The 19,542-nt window shown below is 39.8% G+C and overlaps 1 protein-coding gene across 1 annotated transcript in view; it reads left to right on the top strand.

Annotated features, from left to right (window-relative positions):
* Positions 1–19,542, top strand: part of CDS1 (CDP-diacylglycerol synthase 1) — a 244,275-nt gene that overhangs the window by 212,976 nt on the left and 11,757 nt on the right. Inside the window, exons 8-11 of the mRNA XM_053703398.1 lie at positions 2,885–2,972; positions 5,075–5,143; positions 7,812–7,964; positions 10,467–10,586. Coding sequence (XP_053559373.1) covers positions 2,885–2,972; positions 5,075–5,143; positions 7,812–7,964; positions 10,467–10,586 — 430 coding nt within the window. The remainder of the gene's footprint in view (positions 1–2,884; positions 2,973–5,074; positions 5,144–7,811; positions 7,965–10,466; positions 10,587–19,542) is intronic.

Here is a 19,542-nt window from a genome sequence, read left to right as displayed (position 1 = left end):
ACCTTTACAACTATGCATGCTGAGACAGTGGAAAGGCGATCATTTGAACTTGTCACAACAGATCATATTAGACAGCCTGTTAAGAGATTTGCTCTCTTGGTGGCTTTGTCAAGATCACCTGTCTTGAGGCACGTTCTTCTTTAAACCATCCTGGGAGATTGTGACTACAGACGCCAGCCTTTCAGGCTGGGGAGCAGTCTGGGGTGCCAGGAAGGCACAAGGTTTGTGGACTCAGGAGTCCAATCTTGCAATCAATATTTTGGAACTGCGGGCAATCTTCAAAGCGCTGAAGGCTTTGGCCCCTTCTGGGTTCGTCCCAGTTTATCAGATTCCAATGAGATAATATAACAACGGTTGCGTACATCAACCATCAGGGAGAAACAAGAAGTTCCTTAGCAATGAGGGAGGTGTCCCCAATCCTAGAATGGCAGGAAGCCAACAGCTGTGTCCTGTCAGCGATCCACATTCCGGGTGTGGACAACTGGAAAGCAGACTTCCTCAGCAGACAATCTTTTCACCCGGGGGAATGGTCTCTCCACCCGAGGTGTTTGGAGAGATTTGCAGCAGATAGGGGGATGCCGGAGATAGATCTTATGGCCTCTTGTCTCAATGCCAAACTACCCAGGTACAGGTCAAGATCGAGGGACCCTCAAGCAGAGTTAATAGACGCTCTTGCTGTGCCATGGAGGTTCAGACTCGTATATCTCTTTCCTCCATTGCCTCTTCTCTCTCGTGTGGTGGCGGGCATCAAGCAGGAGCTAGCATCGTTGGTTCTAATTGCTCCATCCTGGCCGTGAAGGACCTGGTTTGTGGATCTGGCGAGAATGTCCTCTTCTCCTCCATGGAGGTTACCTTGTTGCAGGGACCTGCTGATACAGGGTCCCTTCCTACATCAAAATCTAGATTCTCTGAGGCTGACTGCGTGGAGATTGAACACTTAGTCCTAGCCAGGAGAGGATTCTCTGAGAGTGTCAGATACTTTGATTCAAGCTTGTAAGCCGGTTACTCTGCGTATCTACCATAAGGTATCACAAACTTACCTGTACTAATGTGAAGAGCTTGGGTTTTCTTAGCATAAGGTAAAAGTTGCCAGAATTTTATCTTTTCTCCAGGATGTTTTGCAGAAGGGTCTATCTGTCAGTTCTGTGAAGGGACAGATATCGGCCATGTCGGTGTTGCTGCACAAAAGATTAGCTGAGCTTCCAGATGTGCAGTCCTTTATTAAGGCTCTGACTAGGATCAGACCTTTAGACCTGTGACTCCGCCTTGGAGTCTCAGTCTTGTTCTTCGTGTTTTGCAGCAGGCTCAGTTTGAGCCCATGCATACTGTTGACATTAAACTGTTATCTTGGAAAGTTTTTTTTCTATTAGCCATCGCCTCTGCTCGCAGAGTCTCTGAGATCTCGGCTTTACAGTGTGACCCACCTTACCTTGTTTTTCATGCCGATAAGGCGGTTACATACTAGGTTAGGTTTCCTTCCTAAGGTGGTGCCAGATCTTAACATCAATCAAGAGATTGTTGTTCCTTCCTTGTGTCCCCAATCCTTCTTCAGTGGAGGAACGTTTGCTTCACAGTTCGGATGTGGTTGGTGCGTTCGGATGTGGTTGGTGCTTTGAAGTTTTACCTTCAGGCTACTAAGGAATTCGGACAATCTTCATTTTTGTTTGTCATTTATGTGGGTAGAGGTAGGGGGCAGAAGGCCACTACGTCGTCTTTGTCTTTCTGGTTGAGGAGTGTCATCCGCTTGGCTTATGAGAAAGCGAGACAGAAGCCCCCTGAGAGGATTTACTGGGCTTTTAAGAACAAAGCCTCTATGGATCAGTTTTTTTTTTTAAAGTGGCTACCTGGTCTTCCTTACATACTTTTTACAAATTTGATGTGTTTGCTTCGGCTGAAGCAGCTTTTGGGAGAAAGGTTTTACAGGCTGTGGTGCCCTCAGATTAGGGTCCGCCTCTTTCTTTATTTCCCTCCAGTTATTCCTTTTGTGTCCTCTGGAGCTTGGGTATTGATTTCCCAACAGTAAGGTGAAGTTGTGGACTCTCCCTGCCTTATGGAAAGAAAACAACATTTATAAATTCCTTTCTTTCCTGCCAGGGAGAATCCCCGACCCCGCCCGTTAGAATTTTTTGGGTGGCTCTCTCTTTGTTTTTCTTCTGGCACCTTTATACCCTGATGTTTATCCTACTTTCCCTCGTTCCCTCGGCTGAATGACTGGGGATGGGGGAAGTAGGAGGGATATTTAAGCCTTTGGCTGGGGTTTCTTTGTCTCCTCCTGGTGGCCAGGTGTTGTATTTTCCAACAGTAAGGCATGTCATAGTGGACTCTCCCTTCCAGGAAAGAATCAAATTTTGTTTTTTAAAATTAACCAGAGGTCTGACCTCTAGTTAATTTTTGGAGTGCTAATGGCTTGTTATTTATTGAATTCTGCTATATATCACTATGTTATAAGAGGCAATCATTTTAATTGCTTTTACACCTTTACAAACATGTTCATACTTTTCTTTTTACAAATTTGGGTCAAATGTCTCTTGACTGTAAAGTACCTCTAGTGTAGATGTGCTTATGAGGGCAAAAATATCAGTGTGCCGTAATCTCTTTGTTTGGAAAAATGTAACAATAAAACGTGACTGGCTGTGAGTTACATTTTTTTTATTGCAGTTATACGCTGATGATTGTGGTTTTTAAGAACTAGATATGAACTTCTTAAGTATTCAAAATTCTAAAAAAATAAATAAAAAGGACAAAACCACTCTAGTACTGTAATTTGAGAAATAAATGTCAACACATTTTTTATTCTCCCAATACAATACTCAATGTTAAATCCCAGTTCACTCAGAATGTTTAGCATAAAATTTTATGTAAATTATTTTGTGTTTTTTTTCAGGTTTTTAGTACCTGTCTCCATTGTTATCTGTAATGATATAATGGCTTACTTATGTGGATTCTTTTTTGGCAGAACACCATTAATTAAGGTATGTAAATACGAGAGAATGAAATTTGGTTATTTACAGGCTAAACTTTATTTCCTACCACAGGGTGCTTTTCAGCCACATAAGTGTTCTCCCAATGACTTATTTAAAGGTTGCACAACCCTGCTAAACATGTATGTCAATATTAAGCTAAAATTTGCTTCTTTTTTTTCTGTTGCACAAATTATCATTAAATCAATTCATGTTAAATTATGCAATTCATTTGTGCTTTGGATAGCTTAAAGGGATGTAAACCTCACTTTTTTTTTTACTCCAGTTTTTGATTGGAGAAGGCTTCTTTCCTTGAAGCTCGGCTGCACCTTCTCATTCATTTATGTGAAATACAGAGGTTTACTGGCCCTGAGCTGCTGCACATTTCCTTCCCATATATGATGTGACCTATAAAAGGATTTAAAGGCACAGTAAACCTTTGGCCTTGTCTTCGTCAATGTTGTAAAATGGTGGCAACAAAATAGACTTTAATGGATATACAGTTTGTTGCCACCAGCTTACACAGTAGAAAGTAGGCATTTGAGATTGTAAAATAAATAAATTATGCCTAACAAAACATCTTTACAGTACATTGTCTTTATTTATTTTACCCCCTTTTGTGATTTAAAGGGATACTAATTTGGTTCTTTAATGATTCAGATAGAGCATGCAATTTTAATCAACTCTCTAATTTACTCCTATTATAAATGTTTCTTCGTTCTCTTGCTATATTTATTTAAAAAGCAGCAGTGTAAAACTTAGGAGCTGGCCCATTTTTTGTTTAGAACCTGGGTTACACTTGCTTATTGGTGATGAAATGTAGCCACCAATAAGCAAATGCTATCCAGGGTGCTAAACCTTAAATGGGCCGGCTCCTAAGCTTTACATTCCTGCTTTTAAAATAAAGATAGCAAGAAAACAAAGAAAAATTGGTAATAGGAGTAAATTAGAGAGTTGCTTAAAATTGCATGCTCTATCTGAATCATGAAAGAAAACAATTAGATTTAGTATCCCTTTAAGTCGGAAATTGTGGATTTTCCAGTCCTGAAAACTGAAAGAGAACATGGCAGACTTCACAAGCCAAACCCTGACACATGTCTCAATAATTTGCAGTTTATCTTATCATTTCTGCAGAGGCTAAACAATATAGATTTTGTTAACAAAATGATAGCAGCAGCCCTTTTTTCTGCAGATACAAGTAAGGATTGACTCCTCAAATAAGGAAAGTGGTGGGCGGAGATTTACCGTTGAAAACTATTGCAGCAAACAAGGTTTTAATATGTTCTGATATCATTCAGACTCTGTTGATAGGTTAATATATTGGGTTGAATAAAAAAGTGTTTACCGTCCCTTTAACAGCTGACACTCTGTATTCCACAATTTCCTATAGGAAGCTACAGTTGCGATGACTTCCTATGCTTCCTTACGCACTAAACTTCTTCAGGGAACAATGATTTCCTAAAATTCCGTTCCAAGATTTTATGTAATTACAGCACAGACCTCAGTTCCATATTCCAGCCACTAGAGTGCACTCTTGCCATTTTCTTCTAATTTTCTTGCATAAAAACCATTTAAAGGGACTCAAAAATCTGTCATGCTTATGGAAGTGCAGCATATAAACACGCAAAACAATATATGAGTGTTAATTGCTGTTTTCATTTAAAGGGACATTGTACTATAACATTTGTAAATCTCTTAATGTGTTGCAAATGTCTTGTTATACCTACTGCACAGTATTACAGGTATGGGCAATTGTTCCTTCATTGGAACATTAAAGTCACTGTTTTGTTATATCTAAGATATATAACAGTTATTTAAAAACTGGTGTTCCTGTCCTCAACAGTCTTCCTACTCTTATAGATAACCATATTAATAAGCAGCTGATTCTGATGCACCGGTTGGGTACAAGCATTCATTTCCTGTTAATTTGAAATATCAATTTGTTTAATATCTAAGTTTAATTACTGCTGTTTCATGTGTGAGGTGCATTTTTTTCTGTTTCATGTTCCTACCTAGATATAACAATAAATGTTTATTAACACTGTAAAGTAAATATGTGTATATGCCCATATTTTATGAGGGTTTTTATTTTTCTATATTCTTTTTTCGAACAGCTGTCACCCAAAAAAACCTGGGAAGGATTTATTGGTGGTTTCTTCCTCACAGTAATATTTGGATTTTTGGTAAGTGATTTCCCTTCAAGAGACCAGTGTCCGTTTTCTGTGATTTATTCCATATCGAAGCTTAAAGGGACACTGTACTCAATTTTTTTATTTTGTAATTCAGAAAGAGCGTGCAATTTTAAGCAACTTTCTAATTTACTCCTATTATCAATTTTTCTTTGTTCTCTTGCTATCTTTATTTGAAAAAGAAGGCATCTAAGCTTTTTTTGGTTTTAGTACTCTGGACAGCACTTTTTTATTGGTGGATGAATTTATCCACCAATCAGCAAGGACAACCCAGGTTGTTCACCAAAAATGGGCCGGCATCTAAACTTACATTCTTGCATTTCAAATTAAGATACCAAGAGAATGAAGAAAATTTGATAATAGGAGTAAATTAGAAAGTTGCTTAAAATGTCATGCTTAATCTGAATCATGAAAGAAAATTTTTGGGTACAGTGTCCCTTTAAGTTATTTGTACCTTGTGAATGTATCCAATTGAATTATTAACAGCAAATTTTAAAAAAAACTGCTACTTCCAATTTAAAATGCCAGCATTTTCCTGTCACCAACTTTGACAAATCAGTGGACCTCCCACATTTCCTATCCAGGTTTGCAAAGTATTGTATATCCATGGGCACATTTCAGCTTCAACTTGTGGTTAATATATTATATTATGCTAAAATAAGCTAAATTAACACCTTACTATTGCAATACTAAATTTATATCACTATAGATAAACCTATAAAGGGAAAATGTAATAGTTTTGTCAAATTATTAACCTGTTCAGTGTTATAGACCAGCGTGTTAAACTTATGCCATGGGCACTTAAGGTGGCATTCATAACCAGTTGGCTGACACTGTATCAGTAAGCTGCCATCATATTGTTTCATGGGCCATAGCTGTATTACTTACAGGACCACTCAGGGCAGTAGAATTACATAATTAACATGTACATAATAAAAAGACAATGCAATAGCACTTACTCTGAATTTCAAATAAGTAATAGATTTTTTCTCCTCCCATTGTCTTGCCCCCTGTACCATGTGACAGACATCAGCCAATCACAGACTAGTATACGTATACCCTGTGAGCTTGTGCACATGCTCAGTAGCATCTTGTTCCCCAGAATGTGTGAATATAAAAATACTTTCCAATTTACTTCCATGATCAAATTTTGCACAGTGTCTTAAAACTGCATGCTCTATCTAAATCATAAAAGTTTATTTTAACTTGAATGTCCCTCTAAAGACACATAAGACCCAATTTTTTTTCTTTCATGATTCAGAATAAGCATGTAGTTTTAAAAAAAAACTTTCCACTTTACTTATATTATCAGATTTGCTTTATTCGCTCTGTATCCTTTGTTGAATATGCAGCAATGCACTACTGGGAGCTAGCTGAACATAGGTGGTGAGCCAATGACATAAGGCATAAATGTGCAGCTACAAATCAGCATCCAGCTCCCAGTAGCATTTCTGCTTCTGAGCTTACCTAGGTATGCTTTCCAACAAAGGATATAAAAAAATGAAGCAAATTAGATAGTAAGTTGTTTAAAATTGCATGCCCTGTCTGACGCATAGAAGAAAAATGTTGTGTTTACTTTACAAAGACGCTTCTTTTTTTAAATACCATTGCGTTATGGTAAACAGACCGCCGTTCCTCCACCCGCAACTCCTACTATATTTAGCATATCAGTGAGGACTCAGGCTTTCTCACGAGCTGGATGCCAGAGGGGGCACACAACGATTGGAGGAAGCCGGATTAGTCATCGATCTGTTAAATACAGTAGGAGATGCGGGCGGAGGAACCGCGGTCTGTTTACCATAATGCAATGGTATTTTAAAAAAGAAGCGTCTTTTTGTAAAGTTTAATGTATTAAAGTTCTCCAGTTTTTAAGATTATTTTTTAGATACTGGGCAGTAATTCATTCAACTTTACAATCACTTTAAGAGAAGTTTTCAGAAGATTGTCGCCAACTTTGGCATTACAAAATGGTCTTCTACCCTATTATAGACTAAAAGAGTCTTTTTTTTAGTCACTTGATTTATTTATTTTTGTTATAGACTTGTTAAACGGATATGAAACCCTAATTTTTCTTTTATGGGTCAGATAAAGCATGCAATTTTAAGCAACTTTCTAATTTACGCCTATTATCAATATTTCTTTGTTCTCTTGGTATCTTTATTTGAAAAAAGCAAGAATGTAAGCTTAGGAGCAAGCCCATTTTTGTTTCAGCACCCTGGGTAGCTGATTGGTGGCTAGATTTGGGCCGGCTCCTAAGCTTACATTCCTGCTTATGTTACAAAGTATTACACTGCCATTACTCGGCTATTTAATAATGCCACCCGGCTGACAACATTTTCTGTGGAGAACACTGATCTTAAAGGGACATGAAACTCAAAATATGACAACAGGCATATATGAGCAACCACCAATCAACAGCTAGCTCCCAGCTGCTGAGCCTACCTATATATTCTTTTCAACAAAGGATAAAGAGAGAAAAAAGCAAATTAGATCATAGAAGTCAATTGCAAAGTTGCTTAAAACGGTATACTCTATCTGAATCCTGAAAGAAAAGATTCTGGTTTCATATCCCTTTAATATCTCAGTATATTTATAAATGTCCCTTTTACACTGTTAATGTCCCAAGATAAAACAGTAAAGCAGCCATCTTCTTTGTTTGCAGTTTTCCTACGTCTTCTGCCAGTTTCAGTACTGTGTGTGTCCCATAGCATACAGCAGTGAAACGAACAGCTTCTCCGCTGAATGTCATCCTTCAGAAATCTTCAGACTCCAGGAGTATTCCATCCCACCATTTCTACAGACGCTACTAGGATGGGTGCGTAACAGTATTACAATTTCTTGAGTTTTAAGCATAAAGAGCAATTTTTCTTCCCATGAATTTCTTTTTCCAGTGACATTCCTGGATTTATTTGAAAAATGTAATAAAATATGACTTCTGGTTACACAGTAATTAAAAAGAAAAAAAAACAACACAAGATGTGCACATGACTATCCTTCAATCCTTATTTGCTATAAACCCTACATTTAGCACTAACTCAGCTATCTAATCATTGTTCTAAAATGTGAAAATTGTGCACCACGTTCAACTATAGGTACATAAACCTTACTGTATCTTGAAACTGGAACTAAAGTGATTTTCTTTCATAAGATGGTGAGAGTCCACAAGATCATCTCATGTGTGATTATATTTCCTGTCTACTAGGCACCCCTACATAGAGTTTTTGACCTATCTACTCTCCCAGTAATCCCTCCATCCGGAGAAGGTGAATTGTATCATTTTTAAGTGAATACCTCTTCTGAGGTGTCTTTTGGCAGGAAAGTATTGCAGGCTGTTGTGCTAGATCAGTAACCCGCCTGCCTTACCTATCCTAACCTGTATTGGCCACCCCTATTTCACAGTGGTCTTGTGGACTTCACTACTTGGGTATAGATTCCTTCATGTGATGATCACATTGACTCTCATCATATTATGAAACAAAATATAATTTATTTGCTTACCTAATATATTAATTAATCTCATGATGGTGTGAGTCCATGAGCCGTTATACCATTAGCCCTGCTTTTGTCCTCTTCTGGTTTTATATTTTTTTTTCTCCTTCTCTACTTGGCCGTAGGTATAGCTGAGGTATTATTGGCAGAGAAGGTAGGACAAAGCTCTGGTATGTTTGACTATATGTAATAATCTTCTTATGGACTCTCACCACCATGAAATGAATGAATTTATCATGTACGAATAAATGTTTTTTTTATATGTATGCATAGTTAAGTGCTGCATTATAAAGAAATTTGCATACAACAATAAATGTTGTTATAGTATTTGAACTATGTTGGTGCCAGTGTAGAACAAATATAATTGTGCTCCTGCACTGATCAAACAATCACTGTGTAGAATGTTGTTCTGGATACTGGAAGATCTGGAGCAACTGAAAGCCCTAATTTTAAAACTCAAATGACAGGAAATGTATGCAAAATAAATATAATTAACTTACATTGCATATACTTAAACATTTTATGGGAATTCAATTTTGAGTTTAATGTAATTTTAAAGGGGTATTTGGTTTGAAAATGTATATTTGATAGGCCACATCCTAAAGATTTAGGGTCAGTTTACAAGTGGAGTGGTATTTGATGCTCCTGCTTGACCGTTAACTTCGCTAGAATTAAACTTCTTGTGTGTGTTGAGTAGAGCTCGTATGACAAGTTAAAAGTAAACTGTTTTCGCTTGCACGCTAACCTGACTTGTGTAAAAATGTATAACTTTTTTGTGCAATATTTTTTTAAATAATTTTTATTAGTGTTATTATGAGTGTAACTGTACTTTGTAATGTATTTTTGATGCGTTTTGTGACACTTTTTGTTTCGCGAAACAGTTAACCAGAGCTCTGAGGACGCATTATCCAGAAGATTGTTAAAGTGCTAAGGCAGCCCACCGGCAGAACGCTATTTTTGCTATTTGGCTGAGAGGTGACGTTTCCACTTCTTAGCCAATAGCCGTGCGGGAAATCTGACTTGGTGCCACATATTGGAAACGTCACCTCTCAGCCAAATAGCATTCTGCCGGTGTGCTGCCTTAGCAACTCAGTGCGGCAATCGCTTAGAACAAATAAAGGAGCTTTCAACATGAAGTATTTTATACTTCATGAATGAAAGTCCCCTTTATTTGTTCCAATGGTAAATCCTAGTGTTTCATAAACGCTAGGAATTACCATTACTCGCGTTTACTTGCTCTCAATCGCGTTTACTTTCAACTTGTTATACAAGCGAAAAACCCTACGCACACAAACACCCTCGATAAACCCCTTTTAGCTCACGCATAACTTAGCGCTCCACTCGTAATCTGGCCCTTAATACGGAATAAACGCACTAAATAAAGGTTATTAACCTTAATTTCCCCTAGTGTAGGAAACAAGGCTGTATCAGCGCAGTCTAATGAGCCGCATGTCATATATCAGAGCAAGCTGCATATAGCTCATAGGTGAGACAAAAACGCTTCTGCACAGTGCAAAAGGAGAAGTAAAATGTATGGCTGTTATCTTTAGCTTATCTATTCTCTACATGGTTTGGCAGGCTATATATTTATTATCAGATATAGGAGCCTAACATATGTTTGTTTGGGGGGGGGGGGGTTATGCAAATGGATGTGGAATAATAAAATGTTAGGAAACAATATTTTATAAGCAGCAGCTCACTGACATTTATCAAACCCAACAGTTTTATGGTTTTTCTTTATGATGAAATAAACAACTTGTGACTGAAGCATCCCTTTAAGTAAGTTCAAAGCAACACTAACAATTGTTCCTCTATTTTTTTTTTTTAGAAATACGTGCGTTTGTACCCATTCCAGATTCACAGCATTGCCCTGTCAACATTTGGGTCTTTAATTGGTCCATTTGGAGGATTTTTTGCCAGTGGTTTCAAGAGAGCGTTCAAAATCAAAGTATGTAGTACTGATACAAGTTTTTTAATGATTAATAATGAATGTTATTTTTAATATATAAAAATCAGTCTGTTAATCTATAAAAGGTATATTTCCTTACATAAATTTCATTAGGGATTGTGAATATTGTGTAGTTAGATTTTTGTGGGTGTATATAGATAGATAGATAGATAGATAGATAGATAGATAGATAGATAGATAGGGAGATAGATAGATAGGGAGATAGATAGATAGGGAGATGGAGATGGAGAGAGAGAGATGGAGAGAGAGAGAGTAGGGTTGCCACCTTGGCCATGTTTTCCTGGACACTTATGAGTTACACATGCTGCAGGGTGTGCAGAGGGGAACATGAATTGCACCCCTGGTCAGCACACAATTAGTGATCCTAGACAGCACTATTTATGTTCCTTCCTGCACACCCTGCAGCATGTGTAACTCTTAAGTGTCCAGGAAAACATGGCTGAGGTGGCAACCCTAAGAGAGAGAGGGAGATGGAGAGAGAGGGAGAAAATGAATGAGAGAATGAGAATATAAATATAATTTATTTTTTTATTTTTTTTGCAAGGCTTTATTAATATAATTCAAATATAACAATACAGGTTCCACAAGGCATGTAAGGTTGTAAACAGGAGCATAATTTAGACTGATAAGTAACAGATAAAAGTCATTATGGTGTTTTTTCGGTATTCCTTGAGGTCTCAGGTAGCTGATGAGTCCCATGAGACTATTGTAGTAATGTGCTTTTTTTCGCCCCAACCTAATACTGAGGGTTGATTTCAGAGCAGATAAATATATTCCTGTAAATTATTTCTACCTTGCTGGGTATATTTTTTAATTTTTACAGATCATATTGTAGTTTAAATCATTGACCTTGGTGAGGATGTATATACATAACATTAACAGTTATTACAGTTTAATTCCTACACAGTTAGGGAGGGGGGGGGTCTGGTTATGAGGGGGGAAAGGGGTTCATCTTGTTAGAGGGGGGGGGGAGGAGGGGGGAGGAAGAGAAGAAGGTAAGGTGGAGGAAGGATAAGAATGAATATAAATTATTTTTAACTACATCAAGCTTTGCTTTTTAGTAGGGCAAGTTTACCATAGGTTATGTTTTAATAAAGATCACTTAGTAGTTTGTCTATATACCTAGTGGGCCATCCTACTGCTCAAGACAGCACCTGACGCATAAAAAAAAAGCAGAGATGGTTTCCACGTGTCTGCTTCATCAGCTTAGACAATGATAGACGGGGAACTAGTGCACTGTTGTGCTTCTTGACTTTTTCACACCAAAATGCACAGTAAATTGCAGTGGGAGTTTTATTGCAATTCACTGTTTCTATCAGACAAATGACCTATCCTCCTAGGCTTTAACAAGCATCTGATGTCTTCCGTATCCCTGAGTTGGTGATGTTGACATATGGATGCATGCTGGGCTTTACTTCAATATGAAGTTAAAATTAATCGGCACTAACACTGGGTGCAAGTGTTTGCATAATATGCTCTGTATATGCTAGACCTGGCCCTTAATTATATTATAGATTTTAAAATATTTTTTTTCTGAAATTAAATATTATTTTGATTATTTTTTAAGTAAGAGGCTAGTTTTGTTATCAAATAAAAATAATGATGTTGTCTATGGACATTATACAGTGGAGAAAATTTTAAATACCAAACAAATTTGTATTACTATAAAATATGCTACTGTAAATGGGAATAAATCAAGCGCTCTGTTTGCTATAGCCCCTAAAAAGATAACCCTACAGAATTATGTCTCCTATTAGATGCTTACTGACAAACCATAGTGGTGAGTCAAAATATTGCAAACAAATTTAAAACCTATTATCAGAGCCTATAGAAGTAAACTTTGCAACTGGACATCCATGAGAGCCTCACAAATAAATATTTCTGTGAACGGCACTAATGTCCCCACTCTTTCCACAGAGCAGAGAGAACAGCTAGATGAACTGTTCACTATCCCAGAGATTTTACCTGTTATTAAGCACCTGCCCTCCGGCAAAAGCTTGGGTTCAGATGGGTTTTATATAAAATACTTCAAAACCTTAACAGACACTTTAGCCTCTAAACTTTTTGATCTCTTTAATGTGGATGACACTAATCAAATGTTTTCTCAGCAGATGTTGGAGGCCTAGAAAGTGGTCATAGCTAAACTGGGGAACCCCCCTACTTCAGTGACTAATTTCCACCCTATATCTCTTTTAAACAACTGTATTTTCTCCAACATAGGTGTGTCCGGTCCACGGCGTCATCCTTACTTGTGGGATATTCTCTTCCCCAACAGGAAATGGCAAAGAGCCCAGCAAAGCTGGTCACATGATCCCTCCTAGGCTCCGCCTACCCCAGTCATTCTCTTTGCCGTTGTACAGGCAACATCTCCACGGAGATGGCTTAGAGTTTTTTAGTGTTTAACTGTAGTTTTTATTATTCAATCAAGAGTTTGTTATTTTGAAATAGTGCTGGTATGTACTATTTACTCAGAAACAGAAAAGAGATGAAGATTTCTGTTTGTATGAGGAAAATGATTTTAGCAACCGTCACTAAAATCCATGGCTGTTCCACACAGGACTGTTGAGAGCAATTAACTTCAGTTGGGGGAACAGTGAGCAGTCTCTTGCTGCTTGAGGTATGACACATTCTAACAAGACGATGTAATGCTGGAAGCTGTCATTTTCCCTCTGGGATCCGGTAAGCCATGTTTATTACGATTGTAAATAAGGGCTTCAAAAAGGGCTTATTAAGACTGTAGACTTTTTTTGGGCTAAATCGATTGATTATTAACACATATTTAGCCTTGAGGAATCATTTTATCTGGGTATTTTGATATAATAATATCGGCGGGCACTGTTTTAGACACCTTATTCTTTAGGGGCTTTCCCAAAGCATAGGCAGAGCCTCATTTTCGCGCCGGTGTTGCGCACTTGTTTTTGAGAGGCATGGCATGCAGTCGCATGTGAGAGGAGCTCTGATACTTAGAAAAGACTTTCTGAAGGCGTCATTTGGTATCGTATTCCCCTTGGGGCTTGGTTGGGTCTCAGCAAAGCAGATACCAGGGACTGTAAAGGGGTTAAAGTTCAAAACGGCTCCGGTTCCGTTATTTTAAGGGTTAAAGCTTCCAAATTTGGTGTGCAATACTTTTAAGGCTTTAAGACACTGTGGTGAAAATTTGGTAAATTTTGAACAATTCCTTCATGTTTTTTCGCATTTGCAGTAATAAAGTGTGTTCAGTTTAAAATTTAAAGTGACAGTAACGGTTTTATTTTAAAACGTTTTTTGTACTTGTTATCAAGTTTATGCCTGTTTAACATGTCTGAACTACCAGATAGACTGTGTTCTGAATGTGGGGAAGCCAGAATTCCTATTCATTTAAATAAATGTGATTTATGTGACAATGACAATGATGCCCAAGATGATTCCTCAAGTGAGGGGAGTAAGCATGGTACTGCATCATTCCCTCCTTCGTCTACACGAGTCTTGCCCACTCAGGAGGCCCCTAGTACATCTAGCGCGCCAATACTCCTTACTATGCAACAATTAACGGCTGTAATGGATAATTCTGTCAAAAACATTTTAGCCAAAATGAACACTTATCAGCGTAAGCGCGACTGCTCTGTTTTAGATACTGAAGAGCATGACGACGCTGATATTAATATTTCTGAAGGGCCCCTAACTCAGTCTGATGGGGCCAGGGAGGTTTTGTCTGAGGGAGAAATTACTGATTCAGGGAACATTTCTCAACAAGCTGAACCTGATGTGATTGCATTTAAATTTAAGTTGGAACATCTCCGCATTCTGCTTAAGGAGGTATTATCCACTCTGGATGATTGTGACAAGTTGGTCATCCCAGAGAAACTATGTAAAATGGACAAGTTCCTAGAGGTGCCGGGGCTCCCAGAAGCTTTTCCTATACCCAAGCGGGTGGCGGACATTGTTAATAAAGAATGGGAAAGGCCCGGTATTCCTTTCGTCCCTCCCCCCATATTTAAAAAATTGTTTCCTATGGTCGACCCCAGAAAGGACTTATGGCAGACAGTCCCCAAGGTCGAGGGAGCGGTTTCCACTTTAAACAAACGCACCACTATACCCATAGAGGATAGTTGTGCTTTCAAAGATCCTATGGATAAAAAATTAGAAGGTTTGCTTAAAAAGATGTTTGTTCAGCAGGGTTACCTTCTACAACCAATTTCATGCATTGTCCCTGTCGCTACAGCCGCATGTTTCTGGTTCGATGAGCTGATAAAGGCGGTCGACAGTGATTCTCCTCCTTATGAGGAGATTATGGACAGAATCAATGCTCTCAAATTGGCTAATTCTTTCACCCTAGACGCCACTTTGCAATTGGCTAGGTTAGCGGCTAAGAATTCTGGGTTTGCTATTGTGGCGCGCAGAGCGCTTTGGTTGAAATCTTGGTCGGCTGATGCGTCTTCCAAGAACAAGCTACTTAACATTCCTTTCAAGGGGAAAACGCTGTTTGGCCCTGACTTGAAAGAGATTATCTCGGATATCACTGGGGGTAAGGGCCACGCCCTTCCTCAGGATCGGCCTTTCAAGGCAAAAAATAAACCTAATTTTCGTCCCTTTCGTAGAAACGGACCAGCCCAAAGTGCTACGTCCTCTAAGCAAGAGGGTAATACTTCTCAAGCCAAGCCAGCTTGGAGACCAATGCAAGGCTGGAACAAGGGAAAGCAGGCCAAGAAACCTGCCACTGCTACCAAGACAGCATGAAATGTTGGCCCCCGATCCGGGACCGGATCTGGTGGGGGGCAGACTCTCTCTCTTCGCTCAGGCTTGGGCAAGAGATGTTCTGGATCCTTGGGCGCTAGAAATAGTCTCCCAAGGTTATCTTCTGGAATTCAAGGGACTTCCCCCAAGGGGGAGGTTCCACAGGTCTCAGTTGTCTTCAGACCACATAAAAAGGACAGGCATTCTTACATTGTGTAGAAGACCTGTTAAAAATGGGAGTGATTCATCCCGTTCCATTAAGAGAACAAGGGATGGGGTTCTACTCCAATCTGTTTATAGTTCCCAAAAAAGAGGGAACGTTCAGACCAATCTTAGATCTCAAGATCTTAAACAAGTTTCTCAAGGTTCCATCGTTCAAGATGGAAACCATTCGAACTATTCTTCCTTCCATCCAGGAAGGTCAATTCATGACCACGGTGGATTTAAAGGATGCGTATCTACATATTCCTATCCACAAGGAACATCATCGGTTCCTGAGGTTCGCATTCCTGGACAATCATTACCAGTTCGTGGCGCTTCCTTTCGGATTAGCCACTGCTCCAAGGATTTTCACAAAGGTACTAGGGTCCCTTCTAGCTGTGCTAAGACCAAGGGGCATTGCTGTAGTACCTTACTTGGACGACATTCTGATTCAAGCGTCGTCCCTTCCTCAAGCAAAGGCTCACACGGACATTGTCCTGGCCTTTCTCAGATCTCACGGATGGAAAGTGAACGTGGAAAAGAGTTCTCTATCTCCGTCAACAAGGGTTCCCTTCTTGGGAACAATAATAGACTCCTTAGAAATGAGGATTTTTCTGACAGAGGCCAGAAAAACAAAACTTCTAGACTCTTGTCGGATACTCCATTCCGTTCCTCTTCCTTCCATAGCTCAGTGCATGGAAGTGATCGGGTTGATGGTAGCGGCAATGGACATAGTTCCTTTTGCACGCATTCATCTAAGACCATTACAACTGTGCATGCTCAGTCAGTGGAATGGGGACTATACAGACTTGTCTCCGAAGATACAAGTAAATCAGAGGACCAGAGACTCACTCCGTTGGTGGCTGTCCCTGGACAACCTGTCACGAGGGATGACATTCCGCAGACCAGAGTGGGTCATTGTCACGACCGACGCCAGTCTGATGGGCTGGGGCGCGGTCTGGGGATCCCTGAAAGCTCAGGGTCTTTGGTCTCGGGAAGAATCTCTTCTACCGATAAATATTCTGGAACTGAGAGCGATATTCAATGCTCTCAAGGCTTGGCCTCAGCTAGCGAGGGCCAAGTTCATACGGTTTCAATCAGACAACATGACAACTGTTGCGTACATCAACCATCAGGGGGGAACAAGGAGTTCCCTGGCGATGGAAGAAGTGACCAAAATCATTCTATGGGCGGAGTCTCACTCCTGCCACCTGTCTGCTATCCACATCCCAGGAGTGGAAAATTGGGAAGCGGATTTTCTGAGTCGTCAGACATTGCATCCGGGGGAGTGGGAACTCCATCCGGAAATCTTTGCCCAAGTCACTCAGCTGTGGGGCATTCCAGACATGGATCTGATGGCCTCTCGTCAGAACTTCAAAGTTCCTTGCTACGGGTCCAGATCCAGGGATCCCAAGGCGGCTCTAGTGGATGCACTAGTAGCACCTTGGACCTTCAAACTAGCTTATGTGTTCCCGCCGTTTCCTCTCATCCCCAGGCTGGTAGCCAGGATCAATCAGGAGAGGGCGTCGGTGATCTTGATAGCTTGGTACGCAGATCTGGTGAATATGTCATCGGCTCCTCCTTGGAAGCTACCTTTGAGACGAGACCTTCTTGTTCAGGGTCCGTTCGAACATCCGAATCTGGTTTCACTCCAGCTGACTGCTTGGAGACTGAACGCTTGATCTTATCGAAGCGAGGATTCTCAGATTCTGTTATCGATACTCTTGTTCAGGCCAGAAAGCCTGTAACTAGAAAGATTTACCACAAAATTTGGAAAAAATATATCTGTTGGTGTGAATCTAAAGGATTCCCTTGGGACAAGGTTAAGATTCCTAGGATTCTATCCTTCCTTCAAGAAGGATTGGAAAAAGGATTATCTGCAAGTTCCCTGAAGGGACAGATTTCTGCCTTGTCTGTGTTACTTCACAAAAAGCTGGCCGCTGTGCCAGATGTTCAAGCCTTTGTTCAGGCTCTGGTTAGAATTAAGCCTGTTTACAAACCTTTGACTCCTCCTTGGAGTCTCAATTTAGTTCTTTCAGTTCTTCAGGGGGTTCCGTTTGAACCCTTGCATTCCGTTGATATTAAGTTATTATCTTGGAAAGTTTTGTTTTTAGTTGCAATTTCTTCTGCTAGAAGAGTTTCAGAATTATCTGCTCTGCAGTGTTCTCCTCCTTATCTGGTGTTCCATGCAGATACGGTGGTTTTACGTACTAAACCTGGTTTTCTTCCAAAAGTTGTTTCTAACAAAAACATTAACCAGGAGATTATCGTACCTTCTCTGTGTCCGAAACCAGTTTCAAAGAAGGAACGTTTGTTGCACAATTTGGATGTTGTTCGCGCTCTAAAATTCTATTTAGATGCTACAAAGGATTTTAGACAAACATCTTCCTTGTTTGTTGTTTATTCCGGTAAAAGGAGAGGTCAAAAAGCAACTTCTACCTCTCTCTCTTTTTGGATTAAAAGCATCATCAGATTGGCTTACGAGACTGCCGGACAGCAGCCTCCCGAAAGAATCACAGCTCATTCCACTAGGGCTGTGGCTTCCACATGGGCCTTCAAGAACGAGGCTTCTGTTGATCAGATATGTAGGGCAGCGACTTGGTCTTCACTGCACACTTTTACCAAATTTTACAAGTTTGATACTTTTGCTTCTTCTGAGGCTATTTTTGGGAGAAGGGTTTTGCAAGCCGTGGTGCCTTCCATTTAGGTGACCTGATTTGCTCCCTCCCTTCATCCGTGTCCTAAAGCTTTGGTATTGGTTCCCACAAGTAAGGATGACGCCGTGGACCGGACACACCTATGTTGGAGAAAACAGAATTTATGTTTACCTGATAAATTACTTTCTCCAACGGTGTGTCCGGTCCACGGCCCGCCCTGGTTTTTTTAATCAGGTCTGATAATTATTTTCTTTAACTACAGTCACCACGGTACCATATGGTTTCTCCTATGCAAATATTCCTCCTTAACGTCGGTCGAATGACTGGGGTAGGCGGAGCCTAGGAGGGATCATGTGACCAGCTTTGCTGGGCTCTTTGCCATTTCCTGTTGGGGAAGAGAATATCCCACAAGTAAGGATGACGCCGTGGACCGGACACACCGTTGGAGAAAGTAATTTATCAGGTAAACATAAATTCTGTTTTTAAAGCTTACCGTATAAACAAGGTCCTCCCGGGCAACATTCACTTGGTGGATTTATCGCTGGTAGCAAAACAAGGGACAATACCATCAGGGTACTTCAACTTGTTAAATTGACCAAATCTCAGAAAATGCCCCTTAAAACATTGTCTATGGATCTTCAAAAAGCATTTGACCGACTGGACTGGTCTTTCATCTGTTTAGCACTGGAATTTTTCAACTATACACTTGTCCTTCGGCACGTGTACGGGTTAATGGCTTGCATGGTGAATATGGGGAATTTTACAACTTCCTCATCAATGACAGCAAATCAGAAGCTTTGAATAGTTTTGCCTAGCCCCAAGAAACAAAGGCCGTTAATTGCACCTGCACACCACACTTCTTTAAGAGAATTTTTAGACATGTTATGGCCCATTTGGAATAACATAACGACTGTAACTGACCCCCAAAAATATATATATGTGTGTAAAGTAGACAACCTAAGGAATTGATCTAGGCCCATTTTGGCATATTTCATGTGGCCAGTTTGAAGTCAGATATGTGCCAAATGCATTATATAAAAAAATCATTAACTTTCTTCTTAAAGACACGATGAGTCCACGGATCATCTTCATTACTTATGGGATATTCACTTCCTGGTCAGCAGGAGGAGGCATAGAGCACCACAGCAGAGCTGTTAAATATCACCTCCCTTCCCTCCCACTCCAGTCATTCTCTTTGCCTACGTTAGTGATAGGAAGAGGTAAAGTGAGGTGTTAGATTAGATTCTTCAATCAAGAGTTTATGATTTTTAAAGTAGTGCAAGATTGTGCTGCTTTGATCTATGGTGTAGCCGTAGTCCATATCAGTCTCTTCAGTAGAGCTTTTGGTGGCTTTAAAGCAATGG

Source organism: Bombina bombina, chromosome 2 (assembly GCF_027579735.1).
Source record: "Bombina bombina isolate aBomBom1 chromosome 2, aBomBom1.pri, whole genome shotgun sequence".
Lineage (NCBI taxonomy): Eukaryota > Metazoa > Chordata > Amphibia > Anura > Bombinatoridae > Bombina > Bombina bombina.
This window is presented reverse-complemented; position numbering and strand designations above follow the sequence as displayed.